Source organism: Vitis riparia, chromosome 14, assembly GCF_004353265.1.
Source record: "Vitis riparia cultivar Riparia Gloire de Montpellier isolate 1030 chromosome 14, EGFV_Vit.rip_1.0, whole genome shotgun sequence".
Taxonomy (NCBI): Eukaryota; Viridiplantae; Streptophyta; class Magnoliopsida; order Vitales; family Vitaceae; genus Vitis; species Vitis riparia.
This window is the reverse complement of record NC_048444.1, coordinates 10316325-10338663: the sequence shown is the minus strand read 5'-3', so window position 1 is coordinate 10338663 and position 22339 is coordinate 10316325. Positions and strand designations below refer to the sequence as shown.

At 34.0% G+C, this 22339-nt stretch overlaps 2 protein-coding genes and 1 pseudogene across 2 annotated transcripts; all 3 read left to right on the top strand.

Moving 5' to 3' along the window:
* Positions 1-833: 833 nt before the first annotated feature.
* On the top strand, positions 834-6987 carry LOC117929487 (LEAF RUST 10 DISEASE-RESISTANCE LOCUS RECEPTOR-LIKE PROTEIN KINASE-like 2.5). The gene is made up of 3 exons (XM_034849788.1): positions 834-1622; positions 5292-5321; positions 5415-6987. Exons 1-3 carry the CDS (start codon positions 872-874, stop codon positions 6530-6532), a joined length of 1899 nt encoding a protein of 632 aa, XP_034705679.1. The 5' UTR covers positions 834-871; the 3' UTR covers positions 6533-6987.
* Positions 6988-7979: 992 nt separating this feature from the next.
* LOC117930451 (LEAF RUST 10 DISEASE-RESISTANCE LOCUS RECEPTOR-LIKE PROTEIN KINASE-like 2.7) lies at positions 7980-15232 on the top strand. The gene is made up of 2 exons (XM_034851112.1): positions 7980-9120; positions 15147-15232. The coding sequence occupies exons 1-2, from the start codon at positions 8148-8150 to the stop codon at positions 15230-15232; spliced, it is 1059 nt and encodes a 352-aa protein (XP_034707003.1). The 5' UTR covers positions 7980-8147.
* Positions 15233-18740: 3508 nt separating this feature from the next.
* LOC117929488 lies at positions 18741-19747 on the top strand (annotated as a pseudogene).
* Positions 19748-22339: the final 2592 nt, after the last annotated feature.

Genomic DNA, 22339 nt, shown 5'->3' with positions numbered 1-22339 from the left:
ATAAAAATTAAAATTACATATAAATAATTAAAAAAAATTAAAATATTTCCTCATTTTATGTTTTATTAATTATATTAAATCATGACAGAGAAACCAAATCTTATTATTTATTTTATTTATGTTGCCCAAAGCCTAAATATCTAACACACATTTTTTATAAACAACTAAATTAACAAAACGGCAACGTGGGTTCATGGCACACTCAAATGCCCGAGTTCGAGCTTTGCTCTGGTGTTTTTATAGTGGGAAGAAGAAAATCAGCCGGCTCTGATCCAGAAAACCGATGATGTTGCTTGTGATGGTTAAGAGTCAAGGATTTGGGGCGTGCATGTTTGTCATAAACTTATAAGGTGATTTGTTTGGGTGTATTGTTATTTTTCAAAACAAAAATAGTGAATATTTTTTTTTTAATTATATAGATATTTTTATTTTTAATCTTAAAAAATCTAAAGAATAATGTTGTAATTTTTTTTAAACTGAGTTACAAAATATGTTTTTAAAATAAAGAATATTCATTCACAGAATCGCAAGTTGACTTGGGTATGTTAAAGAGCATCAAAGCAGGTATATTAACTGGAAAACTGGTTTGCTTAGCCAGGACGGTATACACGAATGCACACGAATTTTCCTTCATTTGCTCCTCATAATCTTATATTTTCCTCCCAGTCTAGCCTTCTAGCGACGACCCGAGTCGTTGAAAGCGAAATGGAAGAAGTTTGGTAGATGTCAGTGTCCACCCAAAATAAAAACAAAATTGTGTATTTTTTTTTACCTAGTCAGCTAGTTTGACCATGATTGGCATTGGATGGAATAGATAAGGTTTATCTCCTTCCTCTTTTGAACCACTCCAAATTTACATCTCTCTCCGAAAATGCCTCCCAATTTCTTCCCAGCTTATTCTGTTTTCTTGATGATCATGCTGATCCCTGTTCCGAGGGTTGTGTGCGAGGACAATCAACAATTCGTCAGCTGCGGCGCACAGTATGAGTGCGGGAATATGGTTATTAGTTATCCTTTCTGGGGAGGGAGTCGCCCTCATTACTGTGGTCATCCAGGGTTCGAGCTGACTTGTGATGGTGAAGCCCCGGAGTTTACAATGGAGGAGGCGAGTTACCGAATCCTGGATATCAATAACTCAGTCCATACTCTCACCGTTGCTAGGGCGGATTACTGGGATAGTTACTGCCCTCCTACATATGTTAACACCACTCTGAATGAATCCCTTTTTACTTATAATGCCACCGATACAGAGGTGACCCTCTACTATGATTGTCCCCAAAGTAAGATGGCGCCTTCCAACCAGTTCAATTGCATCAATATCATTGGTTACTATACAACACTGGATCTTGACCTTAGCGTAAGCACAGGGAGTTGCGGTGTGAGTGTGACGGTTCCCATTTTTCAGTCAGCAGCTACCGCTATAGTGAGCGGTGGAGGTACACTGACTCTTCTTACAGAAGCTCTTAAGGGTGGTTTCAGGTTGGAGTGGAATGCCAGTAATAGTTTGTGTACAGAATGTGTTGAATCCGGTGGGCAGTGCGGCTATACCTCCAACCAATTCACATGCTATTGTCGGAATGGGTATCCTCTCTCCAGTTGCCAAAACACAAGAAAATCATCAGGTATGTATAGAAACAACTTCATCAGATATATAGCTTTCGTCTCACAAACATGCATGCTACCGTTCCTTCACCAATCTCTTAGTTTCCAAAAATTTTAGGCAAAATACAAGGAGAAAAGACTAAAAGGGAAGAAAAATAAAACATAATAGATTTTAAATTAATAAATTAATTTGTTACTTCAAAACCTTTATACTTATTTAACTCATAAATTAAATAATTTAAAGTATGAATTTTTTTTACTAATTTTAATTATATTTGATTTATTTTATAGTAAAATCAAATATGGTAAAATGATTTTCCTCACGTTGGGTTTTGTTACGAAAGAAAATAAAATATATTTAATATTAATTAAAAACTTATCTAATTTTAAATTATTTATAATTTATATAAAAAAGTTAAAATAAGTTAAATAAGTTTGAAATAGCATACAAAATCATTGAGTTTAAATTCATTTTTAAATTTTCTTTCAATTTTTTTCTTTCTACTTTCTCTTCATTCCCTCAAATTTTCAAGAGCCAAACTATTCCTTTTTATTTTTTTTTCTTTCTACTTTTTCTCTTTATTCCCCATTCCCTCAAAATTTTCGAGATCCACACATCAGCAAGAAATTTGCATAATTAAATAGATTAGAAGTTAAGTCTTTATCACTTTCCTCCTTATAATTGTGTTATTAATTTGTAGGCACCTTAGATGCAGGTTGATTTTGTTTTGATAGGGATGATAGTTTTGTTAGTTTCTGGGGTGTCCCACCCCACCCCACCTTTAGTAAGATGGGTATGAGAAAGCGATAATCGGGGATGAAATGAATTTGACAAGAATTTCAAAACCTAAATCAAGTTTAGAGCAAGTATGGGTTTTGTACCATTCTACCTCACCTTGCCCCAAATATGAATTTACAGAATTACCCTTCATATATTAGAAAATTCTCAAAATATAGGTCATATAAATATTGTTTCTTTAGAAATGTGCCCCTCTCCACACATAGCTCCTCTCCCATTTTTTGCTTCGATCTATCATTTTTTTGCCCTAATCTTAGGTCACATGGGAGAATGTGAAAGGCCTATAGGACTAGCAGAGGAGGCATCTATAAAAGTTCCCTTAGAAAAGCATCCTATTGAAGCACCCCAATAGTGAGTTGTTGCTTGTGGTAGCGAGATCGATGGTATTTTAGCTATTGTACAATGAAGATGTTGACATCAATGGGAATTACCACTTCAGTGCATCTAAGAAGGTGATGAGTTGCAAGATCGATTTGTGGGAGCCTCAATGGTAGATGATGGAGAGATTGTTGGAGGATCTTTGGGATTTGTAAGCAATGTAGAGAGAAAAGGTGTTGATGATGTGATTAAGAATATGTCCTCTTTTAAGTTTGGTTGGGTAATGCTTGTGATTAATTTAGGAGATGTAAAGTTGTTGGTGAAGGAGGATTGGAGGGTTTGGATCTTGCCATTAGCAAGGTTATAGAATAGTAGATCTTGGAAAGTAAAGGCAATTTTCTTGCTTTTCCATTGATTTGGTTGGTTTCCGTGAGACCAAAGGCTCAGTTTGGTTGTTGGAAGAGGACATGAAAGGGAAATGCTAATTGAAAAAGGCTCTCTTTCTTTAGCATTTTGCCTTATATGGTTGGTACTTACAACCTTTGAACATTTGCATACCTATGTGTTCTAGGACTTCCTTAATGCAACCTTTTTGTTTATTTATTTTGTAGAAGCATGCAAATAAGAAAAATAAGAAAATAAATAATGAAGCAATCATAAAAGCATATAAGATTTAACAAGGTTTGTTATATGCTTATGTCCATAGAGAAAGAGGATCAATTTGCAATACTCAAGTGAGTAGTTACAATTTTGAAGCATAAATTACCAAAAAATTGGAATATTAATTAAAACAAAATTGTTAAAATATAAACAAGATTTAATGTCTTAACAATTATAACTCACCATAAGTTCTGTTTAATGTGTAACCATAACATTAATTTTCTTTGATAGTTATAATCATAACTCTTTTTTTTTTTGTTTTTTTTTTTGTTTGCATATCAAGGTTGTCATTTCTATTGAATCCATATGCTATATGCAATGCACTCCTCTCCTTTGTATCATCCGAATTCAGTATGATCCTTCCCAGTTTAGTTGCAGTTTTCCTTCTACAAGATCTCAAATATTTTGGAAAACTTTTTATAGCACAAGTTCTCCTTCTTGAAATCGCCTTTCTTGTAACTTTCGATATATGATGATGTTATTCCTTGCTGATAGTCTTCAACTTTTAAAGTAGTTGCATTGCTCTTCAAGTAAGTCTAGATCTAGTTCCAAGGTTGTCGGGGTTTGCTAATCGTCAAGCATTAGTGTACCCAATTGGTATTATAGCTTCGGGCCCATAAGCTAGTGCGAATGGAGTCTCCCATGTGGCTGATCTTGTTTGGTCCTGCAGCATGCCCATAGGACAATCGACAACATGTTTCCTTTGCCTTTACCTTTTCTTAAGATAGTTCAACAAGGTCTAATTGGTGGCTTCTTCTTGGCTATTGCCTTGCGGGTGTAGGGGAATACCTTAGAGGTCGACTATTTTAAGGTCATTGCAAAATTTTTTGAATTCTTCGAAATTAAACTAGGCGTCATGGTTAATTATGAGGATTCAAGGTTTATTGAATAGAAATACTATATTTTGCCATACAAATCTCCATACATCCCCCTTTTTTGTTTTTGAATATGCCTTTGCTTCCTCTCACTTGGTGTAATATAGTAGGTAGCTACAAGAACAAATCCTTATCATTAAACCGCAACAAGTAGGGGTCCAATTATGTCTAGCCCCCATTGAGTGAATGGCCAGGGTACACTAAATTGATGGAGGTCCTAATTCATCTTCACTTGAATTAGAACCTTCATCAATTTCTTATAGGATGTAAATTTCTTCAAAAGCTTATGTTTTTTTTGTTAAATAAGAATGACAAGCATTTAGTGCCTTTTGAATACAATTTTGGTTTTATTAATTTAAAAAATCAATGAATTTTCGGTTGTAATTTTTTTAAAAGTACTTGAAGATATAAAACATGTTTACTAATTCATTTTTTTTTTGTTTAAAAAAAAAACACATTTGATAGTTATATGACACCAAGTAGAAAACAATCATTTTTCTATTTTAAAATTTGTTTTAAAAAATGGGAATAAATTTTTTGATGACTTTATTATTATTATTATTTTTTAAATTTTTTCTATCAAAATTTGAAAACAAGAGGTAAAAATGGGTCACCAAACATGTTTTCAAATTTTGTTTTTACATATTTTAATTACAAAAAAAATTTGAAAAATAAAAGTGAAGCCAAATATACCCTTGTTGGTCAATTTCAATTTTACGATGGTTTTATGCTTAAGATTCATAAAACAATATTTCATTGTACTTGAAATGGTTCATTTTTAGGAAATTTAATGTAATTTTCAATGCTTTTATACTATCTTCTATGTAATTTTCATTTTTTTTAAATTTAATTGCGAGAGTTGAAAATACCTCATTTTCACTATCAAAGAGGTCCTAAATCTTACCATGTCTGGGTGATGGCCTATCTGTTCTGTCGTTAGTAACATCCTCTAGTTTGGTTTCTTTACAATTTTAAGTTGTATAGAACTCATTTTCATTTTAAGTGTGACTAATTTGATGTTTGTTTTACATGATCAGGCTCAACTGTGCTGAAAAAGATTATTATAGGTAATATATAATTTTGAAGTTCTAAATTTGGAAAATTAATATCTCCATACTTGTTTTTACGTTTAAGTAATAGTATGAATTCTTTGAACACAGGCATTGTTGCAGTTGTGGCTACGCTCATATTAGTTTTTGCAATGCTTGGTTGCCTTAGAATAAGAAAATGCCCATTGGCGTGCAAGACATTGGTCTTCTGGAAGAAGGAATCAGAGGATGATGAAAATGTGGAAGCATTTATAAGGAACTATGGATCATTGGCTCCAAAGAGATACAATTATTCAGATGTTAAGAAAATGACCAACTCATTCACAAGTAAATTAGGTGAAGGAGGATTTGGTTGTGTGTACAAAGGAAAGCTCCCTGATGGTCGCATGGTGGCAGTGAAACTTTTGAGTAAGTCAAAGGGTAATGGACAAGACTTTATTAATGAAGTTGCAAGCATCAGTAGAACTTCTCATGTTAATATAGTCACTTTTATGGGATTTTGTTTTGAGAGGAGTAGAAGAGCTCTGATTTATGAATTCATGCCCAATGGATCTCTTGATAAGTTCATCTATAATAGAGGATCCTCTAATGAAAGCCTGAACTTGGAATGGAAGACCATGTACCAAATTGCAGTCGGCATTGCTCGAGGACTAGAATACTTATACCGAGGTTGCAACACAAGGATTTTGCATTTTGACATAAAACCTCACAACATTCTTCTAGACCAAAACTTCATCCCAAAAATTTCTGATTTTGGCCTTGCTAAACTATGCCTGAAGACAGAAAGCATGGTGTCGATGACGCACGCACGGGGCACCACTGGATACATAGCTCCCGAGGTATTCTGTAGAAACTTTGGAGGAGTCTCTCATAAATCCGATGTCTACAGCTATGGAATGTTGGTTCTTGAAATGGTTGGAGGGAGAAAGAATATTGATGTGCAAGTGTCTCACAGCAGTCAGATACATTTTCCAACTTGGATTTATAAGCAGCTTCAGCCAGGCAAGGATCTTACAGTACTTCGTAGTATCACCAATGAAGAGGAGGAAGAAACAGCGAGGAAGATGGTTTTAGTGAGCCTGTGGTGCATTCAGCCCAATCCATCTGACCGACCATCGATTGATAAGGTGGTAGAGATGTTGGAAGGAAGCTCTCATCTCTTAGAGATTCCCCCAAATCCTTTTATGTTTTCTCCTCAAAACACACCACAGTCCACAGTGTCAACTTAGAAAGAGATCGTTAACATTATTGTTAAAAAAAAAAAAAAAAAGAATATGATTTTTCCCTGCTGGAGAGAGAGGAGCAATGCCCACCATGAGAAACAAATTCAAATATCTCAACTGAAGGCCAACTCCAAAGATTAGGTCGTGCATATCTTTGTAACAACTTTACTAGATCTTCATCTCAAATCATCTGTTGCAGAGAATCCTAAAGAAGACACAATGCTACAGCGACAAGATAACTGAGATTTGCTCATTACTTTTTCTCATTAGTCTCTTTATGGTATCAAACCATCTTTAACTCACATGAGTATTGTTCTTCCTATGTTAATTATTCAAGTATCCATATATTAAGGAAATCTCAAAATTTCTATTTGTCTCTCTAAAACTGTCATCCAACTATTTCTTGTGGGAAACACAGATACTATCGTTAAATGAAAGTTAAGATTTACTTGGTTTCATCACAGAGGAACTCCATCACATGTGAGTGAGTTAGATAGAGATCATCAAGATATGGCATTATGGACATGTACAGATAGACTAGTTAATGCCTGGATCACTTCTCTTTCTGAAGAAGCTCTAAAATCCAATTTTGGCCTTGCTACTTACCATGCTGTGTTGAAGGCTTTGTCAAATACCTACAATCTGGATTCTGAAGCATGCTACACTTGACTCTTACATAATTGAGTTCAAGTCTACCTGTAACTTGATGCCATTGGCAAACCAGTACATGCCTGTTAAGAATCAGGTTTTCTGGCTCCTGAATGGACTTGGACAACAATTTGAATCTTTCCTGTTCCATCTTACAATGACTTTATACTACAATGCCATGAATTATATATAACAAATCTGAAGTTTCTAAGCATGTGAATCATGCGCTTGCATTTGTTGGTTGGTTTTCGTTCAAACTGCAAGAATTAACAAAAGGTCAAGTTTCAATCCAATTCTAGGCCATCCTCTAACCATCATACATCATAATTTCCCGTTAACCCTAAAGCTTACAATTCCTAGTTCCCCGACTCTACTCCTATCTGCTATAATATTTGCAAATTAAAATGAAAGGTCATGATGCTCTCGAGGCTTGGCCTCATTTTGACAAAAGCTATTAGGATGGTCAACTCTAGCAAGTTTTTGTTGCTTTTTGACTTGACACATCCAATGCATCGAATTGGATCACAGACTGCAAAAGCTCATATTACTAATGATCCAAGTATTTTTTTTATTTTTTATCCCAAACCATGTGAAGGAATATCTGGCTTTCTTATGCCTCGTCAGCTTCATGTGTAATTGCACTCCTATCCACACAAGAAGCCCAATCCATTGGAGGCTTCATAATGTCCACAAAGACAATTATCATATCATGTGTACCGGCCCATTTCATTGATGTCTTTACAAGGTCCACCAAATTAGCTGCAACTCCATCTATGTTAACTTATCTTGTTCTTATCATGGCAAAATCTACAAAATGTGTTCTCTATCTACATTGATTTATATTTATTTACACCATTTAGCGCATTGATTTATATTTTTCTTGCTGATCTTAGTACTAGTCCATGTTCCCAGGGTTCTGAGCAAGAATGATGAGTATTACGTCAACTGCGGCATTCAAGTCAGGTGCGCTAATATGGAAATCAGCTACCCTTTCTGGGGAGGGAAGCGCCCTAATTACTGTGGGCACCCAGGCTATGAGCTGAAATGTAATGGTGATGCCCCAGAGCTAACAATGATGGATGTGAGTTACCGAGTCCTGGACATCAATACCTCATCCCAAAACGTGACCGTTGCTAGGGCTGATTACTGGAACGATTATTGTCCTGACAAATACATCAATACCACTCTGGATGCTGCCCTCTTTAATTATACTTCCACCTTCCCCAACCTCACGCTCTACTACGACTGTCCCTCAGGTGTCCGACGGTATCCCAACTCCTTCACTTGCAGTGACACTAACACCAATATCAGTGTCTTCTACACAGCAACTGGGAGTGATGCAATAACGGTGACTTGCATGGACAATGTCACGGTTCCAATCTTCCAGTCAGCGGCCGACGACATAGAGAACGGTCTAGCAGGTTCAATAAATCTAGCAATTGCAATGAGTCTTCTCGGAGAAGCTCTCGCTGGTGGTTTTGGGTTGGAATTGGTCGCCATTAATAATAGTTTGTGCGAAGGATGCGTCGGATCCGGTGGGCAGTGCGGCTACAACGCCACTTCCAATGAATTTGCTTGCTTTTGCCCGGATATGCTTTATCCCTCCACTTGTCCAAACAATACGAACACGGGATTGTGTGAGGCCTGTGTTGCATCCGGTGGGCGCTGCGACTACAACTGGACTTCCAACGAATTCACATGCAATTGCTCTGGTATTCCTTATGCCGTCACTTGTCCAAACAATACAAACACATCATTGTGCAAGGAATGTGTTGCATCCGGTGGGCAGTGCGGCTACAACGGGACTTCCAACGAATTCGCATGCAATTGCTCTGATATTCCTTATGCCATCACTTGTCCGAACAATACAAACACATCATTGTGTAAGGCATGCTTTTGTCGGGGTATGCTTCATCCATCCACCTGTCCAAAAGATGCAGCCAAGGGTATGTATTCTTACCAACTTCAAACCATATATGTTTTCAGTGGGGGAGCACCCTTCAATTTTATTAATTTCTTTGGTTTCTCTTTTAACCAATATTTTTCCTTTTCCAAACTGGGATAAAAGGGGCTGCGCTGAAACCTATTTGCAGGGATTTGCATTTCCCCTGCAATAGGAAACATAATAATACTCTTTTTTATCCCCAACACTCTGTATCAGATTTTCCCCCGCCATTCCCGTTCCATTTATTTATTTATTTGGGGGTTATATTTGAAGGCCACGCGAACGATGACCTTAGGTTCAAATTGTAGACAATTCTTCCTTTTTGTTAAGCCTAATAAGATGACCAATTCCATCAGGCAGAAGGAAAAACTGATAAGGAAACTTAGACTTGAAAAACAGAGCAAAACAGAGATGTGGAAGTTCTGTTTATAGTCCCCCTTCCATCCAATCCCCTTTTTGGCTTTTGGAGTCCTTAAAAAAAAACCCTCTCTTGAAAGATTGAAAGTTGATATGTTATACAAGTCATAGTGTGAAAGGAGGAAAAGAAGCCTATTTATTGTAGGGTTGGTAAAATAGTTTGTCATAGGGCAGTTTGGAAAAAGAAGGCCGGTGAGTCTAAAAGTCTACGTCAAAATTCAAGATGAAAAAGCCCACAAGATAAAATAAAATAATAAATCTGTAATCAAAGACATTTAACCCTTACAAATTGTCAAAGCATGCCAAACAATCCTCATAGTTTTTAAGAGTGTATAGAATCCCTCTGTATTCTTTCATCAATCCCAACTGTAGCATCGTTGTTTCTTACTGGAAATAGAACTTTAATTAATCGCTGTGACCAAAAATGAAATATTTGGGCTCTTCTTTATTAAGAAAAGTATTAAAAGAAAAAGAGAAAAGTTTAAATTCTTTTATTTGACTTATTTTAAAAATTACCAAGAAAAATAAATATAATAAAAATTATTTAAAACTTAATCTATTTTCAAATTCTTCATTTTTTTCATGGAAAAAGAAATAAGAAATAAGAAAAATAAATGTTGAAAAACATATAAGAAAATTTTATTGACTTTTCTTTCCTTTTTCTTCAATCTCCTTTTCGCTGCAATTTTTCTTTCATTTTGTAAGCTTTAAACAAAATCCTAGGGAGCATTTTGTTTGGGGACAATTGGACATATGATTGCTAGACAAATCCATTTTTTTTTTGGATTATTCTATTTTGGGAACAGTGGGCTTGATGTGATAATAAAAGTGATTTAAAATTTTAGGGTCCCCTAAAGTACCAAATCAATGTATGCCAAAAAGGGATTAATTGCAATATATCACATGTTGAATTAAGTCTCATAGCTTTATACTCAAGTATATCCCATTGCTTTATACTTCGGTTCAATTCTTTTATAGTTTGATCCTATTATTTGCAACCTCATTCAATTATCCAAATTTCCTCATGCGTTTTCAATGGTTGGGATGAAATCTAATATTGTATTTCATTATGTAATTGGTTAAGAATGTAGTAACACAAATATGCTAAATAATGGGAGATTTTACCGGTATTTTGCATTATATTTGAATTAATTGCTTAGATTACATTTTTCTAATTATGGATCTATCTTGGTGAATATGTCTTTTATCACATTAATATACAATGCTTTCATCATTGTGTTAACATATATAACTTATAAATTCAAGTAAAAATATATAACTTAATAGTTCTTATGTAAAAGTAATGGTGTAGCTTAGTCATTTCAACTTAGTCTTTGAATAACAAGCTATTACCCGAGCAGAAGTAGAAGAGTCCATCCTTATGATGGAGAGGGAGTTTCGCAAGAAGGCCCAGATTCTTAAGGGGAAATAAGAAGAAGTGGTTGTTCTTTAGACATCAATCATCTTGCTTTGTGATCAAAACAAAGACCTATAGGGAATTTATAGGCTACGGGAACATCATCTCTCTAGGTTTGGGTTGTATTAAGGTTGAATTAGTAGACACTCATTCTAGACTAGTTTCTTTAGAGGATCAGCTTTGCCTCAATCAGGATGAGGCTAAGGAGGTTATTCATATTAAAGGAGAGATGTCTAAGACTTTAGAAGATCATTCTCTTACAATTGACTCACAAGATGATGACTTAAACAAAAAAGATGGCCAACCAAGTCTTGCATGATTGAGGTATATTCTGCTCAAGTGAAAACAACATTTGAGTCTAACAAATTTATAGGTTACAACAGACTTTAACCAAACTCAATGAGGAGGAGGCTAAAGAAAATGGTGAGTTCGATAGGGAGGATGATGATGCAGAGTAAGAGGGTTTTTTTTTTTTTTTTTTTTTTCCTAGAAGATAGTTTTTGGGTGCCCCTTGTGTTTTCATTGAAAAAATCTTTTTTGGAAATGCCCTTTTCTTTTAAATGGATGATTTTGCATTCTTTTATAATGCTGGTCAAGGATGAGGCCACTAGGGGTCGTTTGATGGTGTTGTTCTAGGGAGATACTTGACATGGATGACTTTGCTCCTTAGGCAAATGCCCTTAGAGGTGTGGCTAATAGGGGTCATTTAGTATGGTCATTCCATGGAGATTTTTAAGGTAGATGATTTTGTAGCCATAGGTTAATCCCCTTGAGGCTAAGGACCTTAAGGGCTATTTGATGATCATTTAAGGGAGAAACTCAAATTGGATGATTTTTCACCCTTAGATGAATGTCGATAGTCTTCAACTTTTAGAGTAGTTGCTTTTGTAAAATTGAGAGAAGAAAGTAGAATAATAAAATAAAAGTATAGAAAAGAAAGAAGAAGATAACATTAGGATATAACATGGTTCAACAATTTGCCTACATTCAAAGTCCAACAATCACATGCCAAGCATTAAATGCTAATTGCTAGTCAACCAATCGACACGCAACTCGATTGGTCAAACCTCTAATGGCTAATTTGGCTTTTTTTCCTCTATAAAAAGACTTCAATCTTCATTGTTTTCAAGAGCTTAACCTTCCTAAATCTTTCTTGAATATATTTAGGCCTTGGGAGAGTATTTTTTAGTGTACTATTATTCTAAAACTTGCATATCTTTAGTGCACTATTCAATCCTAGTTTTCTTGTATTATTTGAGCCTAAAGTTTTGTTCTAGGATTTTATGAAATTGTTTATAAATCTTTGAGAGGAAGAATCTAAGTGTGAGGCATCACTTAGAAATTCTCAATTGTGGGGTATTACTTGAGAGGTTGTTCAAGAGTGAGGTATCTCTTGAGAATTGTAAAAGGTGCTTGGAGCCAAAAGTCCAAAAGGGTGGATTGGAACCATAATCCAATTGTATTGCTTGAAGGCTTGGTTTGGAAGCCTTGAAATAGTGGAACCTCAAGCTTGGGATTGAAGTTAGAGGAGAGTGGACGTAGGTCGGGTTGCGCCGAACCACTATAAAAATCTTGTGTTTGCATTCTCTCTTCCCTACTCTCTTAATTTATATGCAATTGTTTTTATATTGTTTTATTATATACTTGCATATAATTATTTCTCACATTCACATATTTTAAATTTACAAAAAGAGATCATCACCCTATTCACCCCCCTCCCCCCCTTTAGGGTGATTACCATATGTTGGATTAGCCTAATTTTTCTAATAAATATTAATATAGTAAACAATAATTCTAATAGTAAATAAAAAACTCTAATAGAGAAATTGTTGGATAAGTTTGGAATGGCTAAGGCCAAAATAGTAAGCACTCCTTTAGCCACTCATTTCAAGCCATCATCGTCCTCATTCTTTACCACAAAAAAGAAGACAATTTTACGAGAATGATTCCATATGCTAACTAGCTAGTATAGCAAGTAGGCTAATGAATATTGTGGTTTATTTTAAACCTAACCTAGCATTGTCTAATCTTGGAAAAGAACATTGGAATGCCACCAAATGGATATTTGGATATTTATGGGCTCTACAAGTTTTGTTCTAGTGTATGGAAAGTGGTAGAATGTATAAATAAACATAATGTGCTATGTTGATTCGGATTTTGCTGGGGATTGTGATAGTAAAAGCTCAATGGCAAGGTATATTTTCACTGTTGGATGAAATCATATGATTGAAAAGTAACTTCATAGTCAATAGTAGTTCTATCCATTTCACAGACAATGTATATTGCTATAACAGAAGATGTGAAAGAAGTAATATAATTAAAAGATCTATTTGATTAATTATAGGGTTTTTTTTTTCTTTTTGTGATAGTCAAAGTGCAATTTATACCACAAGGCACCAAAAGCACATTGTTATTAAACTTTGTTTGATAGAGAAGATGATTGCTTAAAGAATAGTTGAAGTTAAGATCTTTATTCATGAAAACCCAATAGATATGATTACAAAGACCGTTTGTAAATCCAAGTTTGAATTATTTTTGAACTTGGTGAATATCAAAGACTTTAAGTAGCCCTTAAAGGGGATTTTGTGGTGATTAAGGGAAAATTAATGATCTAGGTGGAGAATTGCTATGGGTCAATGGCTCACTAATCTTCTTTGTACACATAAATTGTTTTTGGACAAGTCAGTAGTAGACTAAAGTGGCAGTAATGTTTTTAATAGCTAGTGTTTGGTCAAAAATCAGATTCATCTTGTTAGTTTTTTAATAAGTTTCAATCACAAGCCTTGGAAATTTGTATAAATATAGGGAAATTAAACTAATTTGAGAGGAAATTAAATTCTACGAGATCAATTAAAGCATATAGTTCTATAAATTCTTGGGTTGGTACTTTCTGGTAAGACTTCTTTAGGCTAAGAGAAAGTAAGGGAAAATTGCTTTGTATAATTCTTATTTTCATAGTGAAAGATTAATTCTTTTATTGCTCATGGACATAGGTGCCTTGCTGAATTAAACTACGTAAATGTTTGTCCTATGTGATTGCTTTCTAATTCAATTGCTGATGTGGTTATGTGGTTTTTGGTAAGTCTTATAAAGTAATAATATGGATGTATCTTACATGTGTCTATGTCCACCATCCTAAAAAAGTAATCATAATGTTGAGGCATTTATAAAACACCATGTGTAATGACCCATCCCATTTGTTTTTAAAACATATTTATAAAGTTAAGATAAGCTCATACATTCCCCTAATTGATATAAGATATCACAATCACTCCCCATATAGACCCAATGTTCTTGTTGTATCCCATGGGATTGTAGAGAGCCAAACATACATACACTCCTACACCAAGGTTAAGGATGAGGTCAGATACTATTATAACGATCCCCCCAATTGTGTAGATATTGTCCACTTTGGACTAAGGGTTTTTACAACTTTAAAATGTATCTATATGTTAAGGAGAATTCATACATGTTCAACATCAGGAACTTTTTTTCTCTATCTGATGTGGGATATTACACTATGGATCTCTCTGACTCCAAAACCATAAATTAAAATGTGGGAAGCATTTGTATCAATACTGCTCCCATTATTATTGACATTTTAGCCTTTCTGGTATGCGAGAAAAGAGTTCCGATGTGTGAATTCATGCCTAATGATGAGTCCCCTTCTATGTTAAATTGTAACGCAGGATTTTGGAAATGGATTGCACTTGGAGGTAGAAAACATTTTACAAATGGGTTTGGAATATTAATAAATCACGAAAATCAATTTCAGAAAAGATGCAAGTAATTACATTCGTCCTCTTATCTAATTAAGCAATTGCTCCCTTATCTTTCTATCTCGTCAATCAAATTAAATTTTTGCTTTAACTTTGAAAAGAAATCCAAATTGTTCAGTACATTGACCAGCCTCGCCTCTCTATCTTTGTATTTCCAACTGATTAAATAAAAAAAAAGTATTTCTTGATAGCTATCCAGGTAAATACTTCCCTCTCAGAGAAAGAAAATGATTTCCAAAGAAACTTCATTTTAAAAAACTGCAAAAACCCGCGCCGTGACTTGATAAAATTAGGAACTATCTATAAAATAATTTCATCTTCATCTCCCAAGAAGTATCCAAAATTTCTCTGTTTCTCTTCTCCAAGAATGCATCCCAACCTCTTCCCGGCTTACTTTATTTTCTTCATCATCAGTGTCCATGTACACACATCTTTATGCGCCGAGAACGAGCAATACCTCAACTGCAGCACACCGGTTCAATGCGCCAATATGGAGATAAGTTACCCTTTCTGGGGAGGGAACCGACCTGGTTACTGTGGCCACCCGGGGTTTGAGCTGAGTTGTGATGGTGACGCCCCAGAGTTTACGATGGTGGAGGTCAGTTACCGAGTCCGCGATATCAATAATGCATCCCAAACTCTCACGGTGGCTAGAGCTGATTTCTGGAATGATTATTGTCCCCAAAAGTATATAAATACCACTCTGAATGTCACCCTTTTTAGTTATATAGTACAAGGCATCCTCGCCTGACGCTGTACTATGGTTGCCCCCCAAGCATTCAAGGGCTTCCCCATGCTTTTATTTGTAGCAGCGGTACCACCAATATCACCGGATACCTTGCAACTAATGATACAACTTTGGTCACTTGCAATAACAGCGTCACCGTCCCAGTTTCTCAATCAGCAGCTGATGCTATAGAGAACAGTAATGGATCTTCCATAGGCCTCCTTACAGCAGCTCTCAACAATGGTTTCGGGCTGGTTTGGGCTGCGAATTATAGTTTATGTCAGAGATGCGTGGCATCAGGTGGGCGGTGCGGATACCAGTACTCCAGTACCAATGAATTCACATGCTATTGCCGAGATAAGCCTTATGCCTCTACTTGTCAAAAAAAAGGTATGCGAAACACCAACTTCATTCTTACCTTAATTTATTTTTTCAACTCTAATGTGATTTATGGGAGTTAAAAGTTAAAAGTTAACTTTAAGTTAAATCATTGCTATGTTGCTGACTTCAAGCTTACTACTTAATTTTTACTTTAAATATTTATTAAGGTCATTTAGTAAAGTAAACCTAAAATTTATTCTAAATCATTAAATTGACATTTTTACCCAATTACAAAAATATTTATCATAAAAGATGAATCGTAAATGTTAAGTCATAATTGTAAAATATACTCTCATTAAAAATGGACAAATGAAGGAAAAGACATTTGAAATTAAGAATAAGTTAACTACTTTTAAACTTAAAATTGCTTTTGACTTTAAATTATAATATTAAATTATTTTATCAAGCATGCTTAATCTATTTAATAATTTAAATCAAGTTATTAAGTAATTAAGTTAATTTACCAAACATCCTCTAAGATTATGCTAAATTATTTTTAGTTTATGTTTCTTAATCATATCTAAAAGTGCTTAGTTGGTTGAGTTAGTTTTAATAAGGTTAATGTGTGAAATATCAAAGTTTGTGGTCATTTGAACTACTATTAGTAATTTCTAATTCAAAATTTTCTTTGATCTTTCTTTAGTCAAAGTTTTGTTGAGATTGTGTCTGCAACTATTCCTTAGCATCACTCAAGCGCCCATAAGATTTAATCTAAAATTTTAATGTGTGCTCAATGACTCAAATTAACTTTAGCAACATTTCTACCAATGTCCAATCAAAGATGAATTACCATAAAGGCTAATCCGATGTCAATGTAAAATTGTTTTTCAACATTTTGGTTAAAGTTGTATATATGGGAATGAATGGCACATTATATTAGACTAAACACTTCTTAAGTTAATATTTATTTATATTATTTTATGTGATATTTGATAAGATACATCTTAATAGTTTATATTTAAATATAGAATTATTGTCATTGCATTTGGTGTCATATCACTTCGGAGGTGTCACACTTCGGAGGTGTCACCATGGTGATACTAGGTCAACGGTTGGGTGAGATCAAGGTGGTAGGAAGGCAACCATTTTGCTCACAGAATACTTTTACATGAGACTTTATGTTTGATTTATTACCACTCTTATCTATTGATATAGTCCCTTGACTAGACTAAAAATATTATTCATCTAATATTCTTAGCAGCACGCCGTGCTGCTAATCAACACATACATGTCCATATATTTGATAAAATATACTATCATGACAATGTTACACCGCCACCATTTAAAATAAAAGAAGACAAAGTAAGCAAAATTTTCTTTTACAATTTAATCTTTGCACGTCAAAATGAAAGGTTTTTATATGCTTTAGATGGCATCTCAAAATTATATATATTTAACATCTTCTTGGGCTTATTATCAAAATATTTTGATGGTTTTCATTTGAAACTAATCATGTTCAATGTTCCATTTTCCACTAAGTTCAATGCCTCTATTACTACTTTTAATCATATTTTCAGGTGGGTGGTCATTAGATTAAGGAAATAAATTTATTTTACTAGTTTTTATTTTCTCTTTTTTACCACTTACAACATCATTAACGTTGCTAAGGAAAGATAAGTACAAATTACAGAAAAGCATGATGATTGCAATAGGAATTAGGAAAGCCTTTTTCACCTAGCTATGGCTAGAAGATTAGTTTTAAAGTGATTACCCATGGCTTACCAATTGGAGAGTTGAAAAGACAAAGATCTCAATCTTCTCACCTAGCTATCCAAAAGCAATCTCACCATTTCCTTTGTCACACTTTTCTCCATAGGCTCACAGTTAAGAAGTGTAAACTTTTTGTGTTTATGTCTCTTTAAGGGTTTGTTTGGTTTCTATTTTCAAGAACTGTTTTTTGTTCTTGAAAACAAAAAATACAAAAAACATGTTTGGTGAAGAGGATGTGTTTTTATTTTTTATGTTTTCTGTATTATCAAAAACCACTTTTTTAAGAACAGTAAAAAGATGTTTTCATTGTTTTTTCACTATTCATATAATAGATTGTTTTTCGTGTTTTCTCTTCCTTCTTTTTGTATTTTCTTAGTTTTTTTGTGTTTCCATAAAGGTGAGCTCCACCCAACTACCACACCCCACACACTCATCTGCAAACCCTTTCTTTTTCCTTAAATTATTGAAATTAATTTACTTACACATGGTGACAAAGTCATCATTTATTTAAGAAAATTATAATTGGTGTAAAAATTTCAAAATATAATATTTTTTTAAAAAATTTAAATGAATTGTTCATATGAAAATTATTTATATATTTATAATATCAAGTTAATGGAAGAAAACACTTTATTAATTAAAAAAAAAACTTTTAAACATTTTTTTGTTTTACTTATTTAAAAAAACTTTTTTATTAACTCAATTAAATATTTTTTTTTTTTGAGAACAAAAACTATATTCTAGATTTCAGTTTATCAAACACATTTTTTTTTTTTTTTAAACACAAAAAACTATTCTCAAAAACTATTTTCCAGAACAATTTTAAAAAACAGCAACCAAATAGGCCGTAATTATCTCAAGTTTGTTTTTTTTTTTTGGTTCTTTCTTTGTTTCATTTAATCCTAAACTTTGGTTGTGAGTCACAAATTTATGTTCATTCTTCAGGATCTAACAAGTTGGCCACACAGCTCATCAGAGGTGATATAAGCATGATTTAAATTTGTTAAGTTACCTTGTCCTAACATTCGACGAATTAACATGCATATTCATAGAAAGCTAATCTATCTTTTTTTAATACAGTAAGTTCGGCCTTCGGAATTGTTGCAGTAATCTATGGAATGATTCGCTGCATTAAAAGGAAATTCTCATCAGCAAAAACTGACGACCGAAATGTGGAGGCATTTTTAAGGAGCTGTGGATCTCTTGCCCCAAAGAGATATAGTTATTCAGATATCAAGAAAATGACCAACTCGCTCGCATGTAAATTGGGTCAAGGAGGATTTGGTTCTGTGTACAAAGGAGAGATATCCGACGGCCATCTTGTGGCAGTGAAACTCTTGAGTGAGTTAAAAAGTAATGGGGAAGAATTTATTAATGAAGTTGCTAGCATTAGCAGAACTTGCCATGTTAACATAGTCACACTTTTGGGTTTCTGTTTTGAGGGTCCCAAAAGAGCTCTGGTCTATGAATTCATGCCCAATGGATCTCTGGATAAGTTCATTTCTCATCAAGAATCTCCTAATCGTGCAAACTTGAACCTGGAATGGAAAAATATATTCCAAATTGCAGTTGGCATTGCACGAGGACTAGAGTACTTACACAGTGGTTGCACCACAAGGATTCTACATCTTGACATAAAGCCTCATAACATTCTTCTAGATGAAGATTTCTGCCCTAAAATTTCTGATTTTGGCCTTGCTAAACTATGCCAGAGGAAAGAGAGTATCATATCAATGACAGGAGCAAGAGGCACTGTTGGATACATTGCTCCAGAAGTATTCTGTTGAAATTTTGGTGGAGTCTCTCATAAATCCGACGACTATAGCTACGGAATGTTAGTTCTCGAAATGGTGGGAGGAAGAAAGAACAACATTGATATTCAAGAATCCAATGCCAGTGAAATATATTTTCCTGATTGGATCTATGAGAATCTTGAGCAAGGCAAATGTCAACTACTTCTTCAAGTTACGACCGACGAGGAACAAGAAATAGCAAGGAAGATTATTATAGTGAGTATGTGGTGCATCCAGACCAATCCGTCCAATCGGCCATCAATGAGCAAGGTAGTAGAAATGTTGGAAGGGAGCCTTCAGTCCTTGGAAATTCCACCAAAGCCTTTCCTGTTTTCTCCTATCATGTCAGACCAAGATTCTTCCACACAGTTAGTGTCATAATTAAGGGGAAAAACAAGATTTGTTTGATGGGGACAAAAATGTGAATTAATGTTACTATGTTACTATATTTTGTATGTCGGCCTTGAGTTTTGAATAATTGATTTTACTTGAAAGGGCAGCAAGAATGTTGATGCTTACTGGTTTAGCTGCAAATTTTTTCTGTGAACTAGTCCTTTTAGAGAACATCTCCTCTAAATGATCAATGATCTGCCAAACGTTCAACATCTGAAAACTATTCAGTGATTCGTCCTAAACCTATTTTTGTATTTTAAGCGTAACATTCTATATAGTTTTTCCATGAAAAACATACATGTTTCGACGAGGAGGAATACCAAGGATATGATGTAATCACATATGGTTTACACCCCTGCCAAGTGTAGATGAGGCAATATTTCATGATTAATTAACACTAAAATGGCGTACTATATAGCCCCTCAAGAATGTCTTAAAAATGATCAAGCCTTAAATCAAACCATGGGAGGAGAGCATAACGATGGTGCAACATGCACCAAGACTATGGCCACATCAACTAGACTTGTTGGCATGATTGGTGTTGATTAGTTAGAGAAAGAAAAAGATGGAATGTATTAAAAACAAATGTTTTTCCACTTCTAATTCTCATGGGGCATAATTTTCACCAAAGTTTCTATCAACAAGACTTCAACACAAGTTATTAGTACCAGAAAAATAATGTAGCATCATGGATTACAAGAATATTAATGGCTTAAATAGTTTATTAGCATCTTGTATAAAACATGATTAGCATTATCATTTCCCAAATCTTTGCAATTAATTACTAGTACAAATTCTTAATGTTGACTTAAATGCAATCCTCAGTACATATGCTAAATGACCCAAGTAAACTTTATTAACTAAGTAAACTTAAAGGAGCATGACATGATTTTTGTGTGAAATGGTGAAGGTTTATAAATTTCCTGAATTGGTAATTCAAATGCACTCAATATGGTAAACTAAAGGTTAGAAATGCTCTTATAGTTGTCATACTAAAGAAAAACCTACTATTTATTAGACAACTTTCCACTGACATCATGTGGACATTAGAGTTTAACAATCTTTATTTTGTTGAGCGTAACAAAATATCCTTGTAACGGCCATAAAAGAGGTATGCTTTATGCCTTAGAAGAAATAAAACAATAATATCTAAATTCTATGAGAAGTAGCATAACAACTTCATGTGTGTGGCACCAAAGGATAGGGCATCCCAATTCAAAGAATTTGCAAGTTCTAAATTAAGGTCCAAAGTCACATTCTCATTCTTATATTTTAACGGTTGTTGTACTTGTAACAATAAACACCATACAAAGGGACTCATCCACTATATGAGAGTAAGGAGTTGAAGATATTAATTAAAATTCATAAGGTGATTCGTCTCACATCAAAAGTGTTATATTGACATTATGGATCAAGGCAAGAATAAAATTATTGTTTTGTTATTTCTTAGTTTTTGAATCTATTATGGTTTTTGCATTCAACTTGATTTTTAAATTAATCTGTTATTCTATATAAAGTTTTAGTTTATCAAATTACTTCTTATAATTAATTTAATCGATGTGACTTCCAATGATCCAATTCTAAAAATTATCCATTGTAATACCAACCTTAGGATTTTGGTTTTTGAATTAGCAGCAGATAGGCATACTACCAATGATACCACTCTTGGGAAAGTTTTGATGATAGGTAATTTCCATGTGAATTATAGTAATATGAAAGATGATGAGTATGAGTGTTCAAAATGTGTTGCTTCTGGCAGGCTATTTGAATAAGACTATGATAAGGGTGTTAGGAAAATGAAAACTCTTATATTAGTACTTATCGGGAAAATTGCAACACTAAAATACAAGAAGAAAAATAAAGTGAAATAAAGAAGTGGTTCATTATAATTGCTTATATCCACAAGAATGGGACATTAAATTTATTAATAAACTTCAAACATACACACTTCAAACTCTCTCAACTTTTCTATACTCAAAACCTAATACACCATTTGCTTATTTGTATTCACTCTTTGCCTGCTTCTTTCCCTTTCTCTCTAAATCCTATATAAAACCACATATTTCAAAAAGTCCTATGTGTTATCCTAAACCGATGGTGTCTAATCCTAGTCAAACTCAAAAAGTAATTCATCAAACCACAAACTCTAAAATATTGACTCTTATAAAAAAAAAAAAAAAACAAATCATTTGAGCTAAGTATCAATGATCTCCACCTTGACTCAAATTCTCTCAACTTTGCACAATTGATAAGAATAAACATGTGTCAAGTTCAAACTTTCATTGAACTTGACCCAAAAAGTGTCTTTGTCTTCTTCATTCCTTTTGCAATTAGTCTTATCCATATGCCAATGAGTACACTTAATTGAAAATGAAGTCGTAATCCTCTTATTGCACTTTTTTACTTTGAAAACTTCTTTAACACTAGCAAAAGATTCATGGTGTGGCTTCACCTTTATAGTTCCACTTAAAATTGACTCCCCCGTCAAAGTGTATAAATTTTTCATCTTTTTCCCTTTCATGACTATCAAAATACCTTTATTAATATTTATTATATTGTTTTCTTATAGAAAAAGCATAGCCTAAAGTATCCAAAGCTCCCAA

Bases quoted from the DNA above. Each gene is read 5' to 3' on its own strand.
- LOC117929487 (XM_034849788.1), top strand. From the start codon at position 872: ATGCCTCCCAATTTCTTCCCAGCTTATTCTGTTTTCTTGATGATCATG. The intron at 1,623-5,291 runs GTATGTATAGAA...TTACATGATCAG, and splicing joins AAACACAAGAAAATCATCAG to GCTCAACTGTGCTGAAAAAG. The intron at 5,322-5,414 runs GTAATATATAAT...CTTTGAACACAG, and splicing joins GCTGAAAAAGATTATTATAG to GCATTGTTGCAGTTGTGGCT.
- LOC117930451 (XM_034851112.1), top strand. From the start codon at position 8,148: ATGGAAATCAGCTACCCTTTCTGGGGAGGGAAGCGCCCTAATTACTGT. The intron at 9,121-15,146 runs GTATGTATTCTT...CTTCATCATCAG, and splicing joins TCCAAAAGATGCAGCCAAGG to TGTCCATGTACACACATCTT.